General features: G+C 37.4%; 1 protein-coding gene across 3 annotated transcripts in view; it reads right to left on the reverse strand.

The window, feature by feature from the left end:
* LOC135684905 (uncharacterized) overlaps positions 1-12,903 on the reverse strand; it is a 50,449-nt gene that overhangs the window by 15,866 nt on the left and 21,680 nt on the right. For all 3 annotated transcript variants that reach the window (XM_089115524.1, XM_089115526.1, XM_089115525.1), the window contains exons 6-8: positions 9,663-9,711; positions 7,029-7,156; positions 3,278-3,356 (exon numbers count right to left, since the gene is read on the reverse strand). In XM_089115524.1, coding sequence (XP_088971650.1) covers positions 3,278-3,356; positions 7,029-7,156; positions 9,663-9,711 — 256 coding nt within the window. The remainder of the gene's footprint in view (positions 1-3,277; positions 3,357-7,028; positions 7,157-9,662; positions 9,712-12,903) is intronic.

Here is a 12,903-nt window from a genome sequence, read left to right on the forward strand (position 1 = left end):
TGCTTTGGAACCTTTGTAGTAATTCCTTTGTAAGAAATTTCTTTCGAACAAGGAGATTGTGGGGCTCATTCTGATGTTACTCTGATGTTTTGACACAAGTGTAAAAAAACTTCTTTTTGAAAATACCACATGTTGTTTTGGGATATCAAAATCATGCTGGCTCCTAGTGGAATAACTGGATATTTCCCACCTTGTGACAAATCTACAATCACTGCCAAAAGTCTTGGAACACTAACGTAGGTTTTCAAAGGCAAATTCAGCCATCCCCCTCTCCCCCTAGGAACAATGTTGATTTACTATAGAAAAAAGAAAGGGGTTATGGAGTACGATTTTTCTTGTGGATTGTTTGATATTTTTCTATACTTTCAACATTGTTTTGGGGGGAAAGGGGGGCGGAAGTGGTAGTATTCAAGAAAACAAATGAAAAATAGAAAAGCACAGCGCAAAGTGTTAGGTGTTCCAAGTAATTTTGGCAGTGATTGTACCTATGAACAGAAAGTTACTGGTATTACAAATCTACCAGGTTGACAGCATTGAGCAAAGTCCAAGAAGTAACTGGTGACAGTAACTGAATTCTTCGATTCTTTTTTGATTGCTTATCAGTCTACCATATTATTTTCGTTTCAAACCAAAAGGAACACACAACAAGCTCAGTAAAGGACCAAAATTTCAAAAAGAAGGCACCACCTTTACTTTGAAACATACAAGCTAAATTTACATGGCAATCTTAAAATTGCCTTTAAGATTTTATTGTTTCAAAGTAAGCAGAAAAATATGTCCGCAAAAGTTTAATTAAAATAAAATGTATGCATTAATAAAGAAAATCAAGAGGATAGATTCATAGGGTGTGAAAACATTACTTTGGACCGTAAAAGAAAAAGAGATATTCGGTAATAGAAACAATTGTCAATATGATATTCTGTCAGGTGGTCATTTAGAACAGAACCAATTTTCTTGCTAAATAATTTTTTTTATTTTTCTGCACAAATATTTCATTGTTGAATATATATGCTGCTAGGCTAATCAAAAGTAAAAAGTCGATAGAATTTGTCATAAGCTGAAGACGAAAAACGCCCGTATCAAACTGTCATGTGTTTATGTCAAAACGTTAATTTCTTAGCTGTCAATCCCCATTGCAAATGTCCGAATTAGACTTATCGTTTCTGCTTATCTCACTTGATTTTCCATGGTCTTGAAATAAGGCGCTAAAAATGACGTTTTTGTCATCATTGTCAGTTTTGGTATGCTTTATTTGAAGTTTTACCAAACATTATGAGTTGCTTGGATAATAAACCAAATGAAAACAAGGACATTTGGATGGACCTTCAACAGCGTATATACGGAAATACATTATGAAAAATGGTGAGCTTTTCAATTGCGAAATAGCCGAGAATTCTGGATAGGGGGAAGAGGGTACTTAAATTTATTCATCTTCACTACCACAGAACCCGTTTTCACTTTCTCCCTTCCGCAGGGTTGCCGCTTTGACGGTGATTGTATTTGGCTAGCAGATGAGGACTAGCAGTGAGGACTGGTTGAAGGTTGCAAACTGTGAGAATGTTTTCCCTGACAATATCAAACAAGTAAGCATGGCTTCTGAAATGGGAACTTTCAAGACTGCAAAAATAAAATCCGAAGGGTGCAAAAGACAAGATATCTAGACCTAGCTTTAGATGAGAGCTCGTCTCTACCCGAAAACCTGGAGATAGATGACTTTGAAAGGATCCTGTTATTAACTCTAAAGTCAAACGCCCTCGAGCAAATCTACTTCTAAAGCTACGCAATAGAGAAAATCTTGGGCACTATTCCAGAGAATACTGTTACCAAAATGTTTTTACAAGTGGAGATTAAAAGATTAAAGGTAAACAGTGGCTTCAAAGTTCATCATCGCGTAACTAAAAATTCTACAAGGTGGCTGATATTCATAACCAGCTTGAAGTGGCCGCGTCAAAATAAGAAGGTAGCAAGAATGGAAGATTGCAGTCCAAAATCGGCGATCAAAATCCAGAAATAACGAGATATCAATGCCTGGAAGCAAATATTTTCGAAAGGCGGCACCACGGGAGGACTGGACTGGGGGACCGGGGGACTGGGGAGGACTGGGGGAACTGGGGAGGACTTGGGAGGACTGGGGAGGACGTGTCCTCATTACCGAGTGATTATTTGTCAAATCCGAGGAGAAAATAATAGACGGGGACAGATGACGTGACCGATTTCTGAACTGATGTACACTCTTTTTTTATAAGAACACTTCTATAAGAACGCGAGCCTCAAAACTGGCCAAAAATTAAGAATAAATTAAGAACAAGCTGAGACTGAGCTACTGTAAAATGAGATTTTGAACAACGTTTTATCTCAAAAATGAGGATTTTAGCCATATGTGGATGCTTTTTTCGGTTAATATTCAAACATGGCGGTAAATAAAGGTTGTCTCACGCAAAAGAGGCATGATCACCTCCCCAGAACGAAAAGCTAGAAATCGCACTGCTTATACCCTATAAATTTAAGAACAAATTAAGAACAATCCAGCCTCAGATTTTTAAAAAAATCAAGAACAATCACCCTGAACTCAAATTTACTGGTTCTTATAAAAAAAGAGTGTATAAAAAACTTTGACAAGTTATTTTATATATAACAAAAATTAAAATTTATGGATTGTAATTTCCCACTAACTAAAATTCATTTCTTTAGGCAAGGTTGCACAAAAGTTTTGGTTTTACAAAGGGCTGGGTTTTAATTGAAAAGGGAGTGGTCCTGAAAAATATCCCCCAGAACCCCTGTCATTCAATTTTCTTGGCAGCTGGCGGTGCCTCTGTAAATTGCTAGATATTCCAAACGAGCGAAGGACATAATTCATATCGCTGTATAAATTTTTTTGGCAAAACCTACTTTTCATCCTTGAATCAACAGCCGCGCAAAAATAACTGGAGCAAATTTTTGCTGTGGTTAATTTTTGTGACTCTGGCACCCAGGGTACCTAGTCTTTTGACCCAAAACAAATTATGTTGACCCAAAACTTAAAGAATAAACATTATCCCGACAACCAGACAACATATTGCATTGATTTTGAGAGCTTTCAATAAATTATAAATGGAATTTGAAGCCTAAATGAATTACCTATTAGCTAAGCTAATAAACTTCAATTGTTTTACTTATTAAAGTTATAGCCGAACAATAATTCTTAACGACAGATGGTAAAAAACAGACTAACCTATCTACTTTAGCCTGCGTGCAGAGTCAGGCTAATCTACTTCTGTTTTTAAAGGACAGGACATACCTCGATCAGCTGGTCGACACTCTGCAGTAGAATGGGCTGACGCGACACATCTTTTAATTTCCCAGACTCAAATTTAAACCTACAGAAAAAAATTTAGAATAAAACATGACGTCGTAGAATAGACCTATAGAGAGTCCACGTTATATCGGCAAAACATACACCGCAGAGCGTTGAGAAAAGTCGAGGGCCTAAAACCGAATGAAAAAAGGGTTTACTGGTGGTTCACTTCTGAATGTACTGCATTTTTGCAAAACGGGGGGGTGCTAAAACCCCCTAGCCCCCTGCTCCGCAGTGCCTTATATAGACTTTCTAAGTTGATGTCCTTAGGACACTAGTGAGGGCAAGTGGTGGAAAATCGCCCTCCTTGAGAGGTGGGGCAAGCGAAGAGAATTTTCCAAAGTCGCATTTAACGAAATAAAAACATCCTATACTCGAAGTGAATTTTTCAAGATATAACGGATTGAAAGGGGAGGGGGGTGTCGATGGCAAACAGCCCAAATTTTTCCCGCCCCTGGGTGGACATATTTTTTTGGTCATCGATAGCTTTGAGACTGACTAACTGGAAAGGGAAACAGGCTAACAGTTGAGTAGGCGATTAGTTAATTTTAGCTATCAGCAGGGAAAGAAAAACGGTAACACAATACAATCTAAATAAAGACAACGAAAATTGTTCTTTTTTGCGCGGGAAAATGGCAGGAAAGACAAAAAAAAATCAACTAGAAAATTATATCTAGAGTTGAAGTCCGTCTGGGTCATTAAAAAAATAATTAAGATACCGCATTTAACTGATTTCTAGTTGAATGTCTTTTAATTAAGTTCGGACACTTGTGGCAACTGATTCACTTCCAAATCGTCTGTTGCAAACCGACAAAGAATGCCATATCAACTTAAAGTTGATGTCCAGACGATTTCGGCGCAGACATAATGATAAACATCGCAACAAGATTGAAAGGGGCAATAATGGCGCGCTCTGTACGTTAATCAACGAGGCCAGACTATGAAACCAAACAAGCTGTGGGCAAAAGTGTCAGCCAACGAAGTAATTGACAGTCTAATGCGGTGGATCGATTTGGTCTGCGGAGCAGAGCTGGCGACACAGGGTTAATTATACGGGGCAAAGTCGGCTAAAGGGCAGTCGCGTGCCAGATATGAATTTACACAAGACCAGAGCCGAATAAAATATTCATTTAGAGGCTATCAAAATTCAATTTTTTAACCAATTTCTTTTTTCGTGAGGTCACATTCTACGAAGAAGTTCTTCGATGAGGAAAAACACTAAGAAAATGATAAGATATGATTTTCTGACTGTACGTATCAACAACAAGATTTAAATCAACTTCTTACGATCTCAGAACTACTTTTTACAGCTTCATTGAAAAATGGGTATATTCAGAACGTAAAAACCCTTCAAATTGGTATACCTTGTGAAGGCTACAAGGCGTCCATGATAGTCAATTCTAAAGTTTGCTTCCCAATGTTTTATTGAGTTTTTAAATCATGATCACAAATGTATACAAGGGCGTGTCGTTGAAAGGGGGATGGGAGGGGGAGTGACACCCCCTCCATTTTTCAAAAATTCCATTGGAAAGAGGGGCGTATCAGGGTAGGAGATTTTTTAGAACTCTAGAATAGGATAGGAATAGGATTTCTTAGGAATCTTTGAAGAAATCTTTCTCGAAAAATGGATTTTTTCAAAGGGGTAGGACGTTTTCATGGAGTGCCATCACGTGAATGACTTTCTTGTTCCAGTCTTCAAGTAAATTGCGGACACAGAGTGAATAGTGTAATACCATCCAGATTGTTTAGAATTTTGGTCGCTTATATCTGATAATATTAGAACAAACTAAATTTTTCTTCCGAGAACACCTAGCTATAAGAAGATAGGACTAGCAACGATACTACAATTAGTGGCGTATCTGGACCTTCCAAACCAGGGGGTGGTGTTAGGTGGAAGAAGTTTTTTATGCAAAGAACAATTTATTGACCAGGATATATATGAAAACAATTCTGTTTCTATTTTGCCAACCATTAGATGATTTCATCAACTAACTAACATGTCTAGTGAGGCAAACTGAGGGTGTCGCAACAACCACCTCCCCCCTCCCTGTACCACTTGTCGTCAAATATGCCACTGATATAGATAAGTCAGAATAAACTTGATACATCGGTTTGGATGAGCTCAGAAGACATATCATTAAATATTTCATAAATTATTAAGCCTTAACGATGTGCGATTCCGGACGATTAATTGCTGATTCTGGTGAGCTCATTGGCGGAGGAAAGGTCACGAGTCCCTTACTCGCAATAATTAAATTTCAAGCGATTATTTTAAATCGTTGTCTAGTAAAAGGAGGAAAATGAAACATGCTTTTTCATGTTGAATAATGAGCTGTGGCGAAACGCAGGGAAAAGAAACAGCGAAAGGTGGCTCAAGAATTTGAAGAGTGGTAGGACGCCGAGCAAAATCACAGTTCTTAAGCTTTCACGGTATTCTGTCACTGTTGTCTGGTCAAAAATGAAAAGCGTAGCAATCCTTGGCGACCTGACATTACCAAGTATCTTATATCAAAGCTTCTAATCCAAAGCTGGCAAAACCATGCATGACTCACTAAGCAGAGGCAATGTGGTTTAAGGTTCATTACAATCTACTTCTTTTCAATTGAGCTTTTTCCATGAACGTTTTTAATTCACTTTCGTATGTAGATTGTTATCTAGCACGTTATCAAACTAGTGGATAAAAGTCTTGTGGATAAAGGCGGGAAATTTGATTGTATCTTAATGGCGCCCAACGTGTACATAAAGGCTGCATGAAATGCACGAAGAGCATAATTGTTCCTTTGATTGCGAAGGAAACACATAAAATAAAGGAAGAAAAAGGAAAAGATTCCGGCTGGCATTGATTCAAGACCGATCCCCATTCATTCAAGACCGGTCCGCATCTATTCAAGTGCGGTAATGCTTCAATACTGACTGTAGTCCAATCGGTCTGAGAATTGAGTTGCAGCGACAATATTGTGTACTATGCGAAGTGATATTGCACACCAAAGAGGTGCAACTCTGTTTTATACTTATCGTTGAGGACAACAGATGTGGGAGAGCATAGCTGCAAGTAATTTATTCTTAAATGGAATAAAAGCCATAGGATAAATCATCATAATCTTGCCTTTAGCAAGGCGAGCCCCCCCCCCCCAAAAAAAGGTTTACCATGCCAGCCCGATAAAATGTAAACTTAATCCCTGACATCCATATCTGAAAATTCCAACCAGAACGAGAGGGTGAGGAATTGCCTGGGCATTATAGGAATATCCTTTTGGGCTGGTGAAATTTGTTTCAATTAGGGAGCCGAACACAGGCTGGGAAACATGAAGGAAAAAGGTTGTCAAATAAAAGAATGGGAAACAAAATGTGCTGTTACTTTTAAACTGTTGGATATAAAGAATTGAATTGCAATGTGGTACTCTAGATTACCTGGATTGTTTTCAATTTAGTGCAATACCAAGAAAGGGTAGACTTACTCCATGAGCCTCTGTTTCGCTACTGCCTCACTTTACTGACGCTACAACAGAAACTCATAATCCACAGAGACTCTGTTTTAGCGTCCGTCAAGTGAGGCAGTAGCGAAACAGAGGCTCGTGGAGTAAGTCTAAAGAAAGGGGCCAAAGTTGTCGGATTTGCGCGAACGAATGTAGAGGTTTAATACAGAAGTAGCATTTTCCATTTGATAATATAAAAAGGTTTTAAAGGATCCCACCTCAATTCTTCTGCATCTCTCATAAGATCAACCTGTGTGGTTCTTGACTGGAGTATTCTCGCTGACTGCACTGTGTTCTGTTTTAATGATTCCAGTATTTCTTTGGGTTTGAAGTCTTCAAGTAGTTCCTTACGATGAAAAAGATACAAAATATAAATAAGACATCCTTTTTAATAAGAAACCGAACCCTCATATGACAAAAAATAGGGAACCATAGCACCGCATTGCCCCCACCCAAAGAAACTGCTCGAAAATAATTCTTTAAAAGATGGAATAGAAATAGTTTTTTGAAATTTAGGCAGCATTTTCAGTTCAATAGTTCAATTACAAATACAGATTATAAAAGGAAGAGCTCTTTGCGACTGAATAAGTGTTCTCTTTCAAGACTTTTAGAACTAGCATCAAGAAAAAAAAAGTGAGTACTGACTCCGTGCTTAGTTTCAAATTAAAAATGCACGTTATATGTAAAACGAGGCAGATTGAATAGGGTTCGTGCTGATGGAAGATTTAAGACAATCAATGAAGTAAACGGCGTTCACAGGAATACAAACACAAACTTGAAATCAAATATTTGAAGTATAAAAAGAGCGACCTTTAGAAACATACGGATTCAAATACATAGAATATTCTCAGATATAAGAGCCAGGTTCCAATACAAGTAACAAATTACATGAAATAATTAAATAATAAAGAATAAAATGAAATCATTCTTAATGCTTTGATGACGATTTTTGTCTGATGAGGATTTAACTTCAAATGTAAAAGATACTTTTTGAACATTAAATTTTTACCATTTGATTTTCAAAGCATTGTTTATCTTCGTTTCGCATAGAAAAACGACAGATAAAAAAAGACTTGAAAAAAGAGCGTGTGTTTAGAAATGGGTCCATGGTTAAAATATGTCTCTGCCACAAAACATCAACGTTCAATACTTTCCTTGATTTTTTATCTTATAAACCTCCAAAAATAGAGGTGGCATCACAACCATCGATTATTTAAAAATGGTTTGAAAAAATATCAGGGTGATACAGAAATCGCCACCAATGGATTGAATTTGAGACCAGCCCATTCTCAAACTAGAAGAAAGAATTTCCCTGCCTACTGAGACTCTCGATGGTCCCAAATGGCCAATTACGAACGATGACCATTCACTGAAAACATTAAGTTTATTGAATAACCTAATGACAGTAACTTTTTAAAGGCCAAATCAAGTTACAGTTTCAATGGTTTGGTTCCTTCAATTATCAAATTAAGCAATATAGATAAGTCTAATTAATAACAGTGGACGCCAAACGGTGGGATGTGGTTAAACTTTCTACTGTTCGAAGACGTGAGTATCAGCGCGTGGTTTATAGAAACATGTCTCTTGGTCCTATCCCATCTGGTTTGCTGAAATTAAAAATAAAATGTGCCTTATTTACCTCTAGGCTGAGGCTTTCTAAGACGCCTTTGGCTGCTTTAAGAGAAACCTGTCTAATGGTTTTTACGAGAAAACAGTCTTCTTAATATATTAATCGATGCATTAATACCCTCGTCTCATTTGTGTTTAATTTTAGCGTTGAACAGCCGAAAATGTAGGAGATTATATGAAATGTAGGATAACATTGTAATGAAAATAACTGTTGCATTCATCATTTAGTATTCATGGACCATATAGTTATCTATTCCGTTTAGGCAGAGCTATACACCCCTTGGTGTATAGAACAGGACGGTCCTCAAGTTTCAACTTATTGGAGAGGTGCAAAAGCTGCGATCTCCTTTGATCGGTTAAATTTAACAGACCTATTTATAGACTATCAATAAGCTGTGGTTTGAGAATAAAATACATGGGTAAAGTTGGTGAGAAAGTTTGGCTCCGTATAATCATTAGGAATAGATATGCCTTGTTCTTTATAGTACAAAGCTTTTTTTAATAAACGGGTTGTGGTGTCTATAAGACTAAAACGTGATGCCCTATGTTGCTTTTCTCGACAGTCAATAACTTTTAATATAACAAATTAAACATTGGTCAAACAAATTCTTCTGATTCGCACTTCCTGGTGCTTCAGCATTTCTGACGTTTTCGGGATAAGCTTACAATAACAACAAGACTTATTTCTCATAAAAAAGATATATCATTTTGGTAAAAGATATACTTCTTTGTTGACATCTCTACCAGTTCTCGGTTACAAATAGGCACAATGGCAAAATATTTCAAACAAAATACATCTTCACCCGAATATATATTGCTCAATTGGAGAATATGGGAAAGGGCCCGGGTGACCTATAGCAAAGCTTAGCGAGGGAAAGGAGGGACAGGCGAAGAAAAGAGGGTGAGGTAAAGCATTTGATTATGGCTTTGACAAAAGAGAGGATAAAAGAGTTCGGGGAGCAGGAAGAGGCTAAAGTATTCTTAGAAAGCGTCTCATCGTTCACACGCTCTTAGAAGGGAAGAGATTCAAATAAAAATTTTTTAGGAAAAAGTGCTTTGGAAATCATAATGTCAGTCCTATTGTTCAATTGCAAAATGTCTTGCCTTTAGTGTTTTCAGTCGTTCTTTCGGGTCGTTACGCAAAATGCAGTTCTAGCAACAGGCCCTTTTGCTACGACTTGTGCCGAGAAAACATAAGAATAACAAACTTTAGTCATCCTCACCTCAAGTTTAGTCCATAACTGATCCTTCAAGCGACGTTCATCCTCGTCACTAGGAAACAAAATATAAACATCAGCTCAACAAATTAAATCTCTGATTATGAAACTCTTCTAACGCACATCTGGTCTTCAAAGTAAAGTGTTTCTAATGTTTTCTTAATTCATGTAGATATTGAGTTTATTCAAGAGCTAAACCTGCGCAAACAGCTGTCTGCAACGATGCTAGGCCCACGAACTTAATCGAACACTACAACAGTTAATCGTTCGTTCTCATTTATATGGAATGAACATTCATTTTGAACTGTATAAGTTATTCAAAGCCTTTATCAATATAAATGCAAAGAGGTTTCTATCTGAGAGAATTTGTTGATTTTCAGTTACAGATGATTTTAAGTTTAAGTCCTTTGACTGCAGGGACCCGCGATATGAGAATCGTTTGCAGTTTTGGCACTCCTTCGACAGCCTAATAGCCCTTGAAAATGAAGAAGTCACATTGGTCTTGTCATATTCAAGATTCTAGTTCTGGTAGAAAATGATGTGTGTTAGAAAAAACATCCCGAGTATCTTTAAGGTTGGAAGCTAAATCTTCAATTGAGATGATCATTTCAACGTGGAACAAAATCAGGGAGAAAATTTTTTGATAACTAGGCAGAGACTGCTCTCTAAAAAAACGAGAGTTATTGTTTTTTTAACTGACTTCGAAATCTTTCAACTAAACTGCAACATCTCCGTGAAAACATCAAACTACATAAGGACCGAAGGCAGTTAAAAAGGACAATGTTATCATCACAGCTCACTACCGCACATTACTTTCTTTGGCAACAGTTGAGCCTCGGTTTCTCGAAGAGATAAGAGACCAGAGAACTAGCATGATGATGCACAGGTTTGAAAAACCAACTGTAGTTGTTGGGAAGATGAGCGAGCGAGTCTTCAATGTGCGAGGCAAGGCCTCCTTTTGAAGTCAAAGACACTGCGTAATAATGACTAAGTTCCATACGCGTGCTCTTTGAGTCTGTGACCGGGTCTTGCCTCGCTCATTTAATGATTCTACTCCTCTTGTTCATCTTACCAACGACTTGGGTATTTTCTTGCTAAATAAAAAAAAGACAGGCACGGCGCCACTGTTCGCGGGAGGGGGGGGGGTGCTGTGGCTGAAGCCCCCCTTTTTCAGAGATCAAAATTTTTCTACCGTCCTTTCTATTATTTTTAAAACAGAGAATGAAATCGAAAAAAAGAACAAAGTGTTTATATACTGCTTGATTTTATTTGATCTATTTACTAAGCTATTGAGGTATATTTATCATTTGTCTTTTATTTGCATCAATTCAGTAAATAACTCTCGTTGCAATGTCATTTTTTATGTTTGATTTGATTTGATTTATGTGCAATCATGGCCTACTGAAAATACTCGAGAAAAAGAAGATGCACATGTGTGTTCAGGAAGTAAAATTATCTCAGTCAATTCAACTGGAGATGCATTTTTAGCCATTCTAGAAGGCCCGATTTCAAAATGTCACTAAATTTGATTATTAGCCCTCCCAGGTTCAATTTCGTGGTGCCGTCTTTGAAACCAGTCCCAGCTCCGTTCTAGTACTAGCAGACTTCCTTGATAACTAGCTTGATGTGCATTCACAAATTTCTCCACCGCAAACTTAGATTAATTATCGAAATACAAGTATAACTTGCATCACTATCAAAAGTCAACCTCGTATCCAAGGTTGCTAGCTTGTCGAAAGATGCTGCTTACTCCAATGATATAGAAGTGCAATTGACTTACTCCCCTCCAAACTTTTCGGCCTAGACCAATATGTACATGCGCAGTTAGGTACTTCAAGATGCTTAGTTCTGTTGCGAACTGTGAATGTTTTTCGTCTTATTAGGGTTTATTTGGATTTGTTATAGGATCAAAAAGCAAATCCATCAAAGAGCGCTAGAACAGATATCTTATTAGGCTAATCTCGTAGTCTTAATATTATCGCGATGGAGATAACTTAATCAAATTAAAGCACTTAAATGCAATTCTAGCTGCATCCTTTTAAATTGTCTACATTAACAATATGTCTGGAAATGTCGAAAAAACAGGAGCTTGCTGGTATTTTTTTTCTTTCTGGGGAGAGTTATACAAGGGACACCGGCGCACATATTTATACTGGGAGCCTCTAGACAAGGGAGACTCTTATGGCAGTTTGACACCATTATCTTGAAACCACAGCCTCGGTATCATACTTCAGCGTAAAATGGAGGCCACGGCCCCCTCAGCCCACCCACCCCCCAGCTCAAGTATGCCTGTAAACAGTTGTTAAAAATCCTCGACCTCTTTCTTTTATTTGTCATTTATTGATCTTCAACCGTCTACAAACATACTACAACTAAAAAGAATTGCTAAAAATTCAGAATAAGCAAGAAACGCAACCCAAGACTATGTTGGAAATGTCAAAATACATAATACTTATTAATATTAATATCATTTATTTTTTTAACTTTACTTAAAATCTAAAATCAAACCACAAGCTTGCCTACTTAAAATCTAACAAATGACAGGCTTTTTGTACAGACTCTTCTGGGCAGGGGTGCAGATTATTGGGGTGTTTTGGGTAATACACCCCAAAAGTCTGTTTACAACGAGATAATGATTTTCCAGATTACAGCTAATGGATAGTTATCTTTCTTTGCTAGAATTGATCTCGGAGATTGGGTCCATTCTCGTTTTAAGTCACACCCTTTCTACAGTTATTGTTATTAGCGCTCTTGCTTCTATGACAATTTTTTAATATGACAATTTTTTAACAACACATCCCTTTTCAAGGACCTTTGACTAGGATGCTGGCTCTATTTTCCAGACTAATCTAACTGTTTTTCCTATTAGATTTATTTTCTTAACTAATCAACCACAGTCAACAGGGTACGTTGTTTGTTTGCTGTTGACAACAATAATCGAAAATAATTGGTGCTTTTACTTATTATAGACTTTGAACAAACTAATGTTTTCTTAGCGTTTTTCATGTTTTGGTCTTTAGGTATAGGCATAGAAATAGGTATAGGTTGATTACATCATACTTCTTTGAATTGATTACTTCCTTTTTGCGAAGAAATTCTTATTAATCTCAACAAAACCTTGATTCAATCTAGACGGTATGGCTGCACCTTACAGGCGGCTCCAGCCTGGGATAAGTGGGGGGGGGGGGTGGACAAAAGGTGTGTTGTGGGCCACACCCTGTTTGAAACATGTTTGAAACGTTTGAAA

The sequence above is a fragment of the Rhopilema esculentum genome, unplaced genomic scaffold, assembly GCF_057945365.1.
Source record: "Rhopilema esculentum isolate cy_ngs unplaced genomic scaffold, ASM5794536v1 HiC_scaffold_34, whole genome shotgun sequence".
Taxonomy (NCBI): Eukaryota; Metazoa; Cnidaria; class Scyphozoa; order Rhizostomeae; family Rhizostomatidae; genus Rhopilema; species Rhopilema esculentum.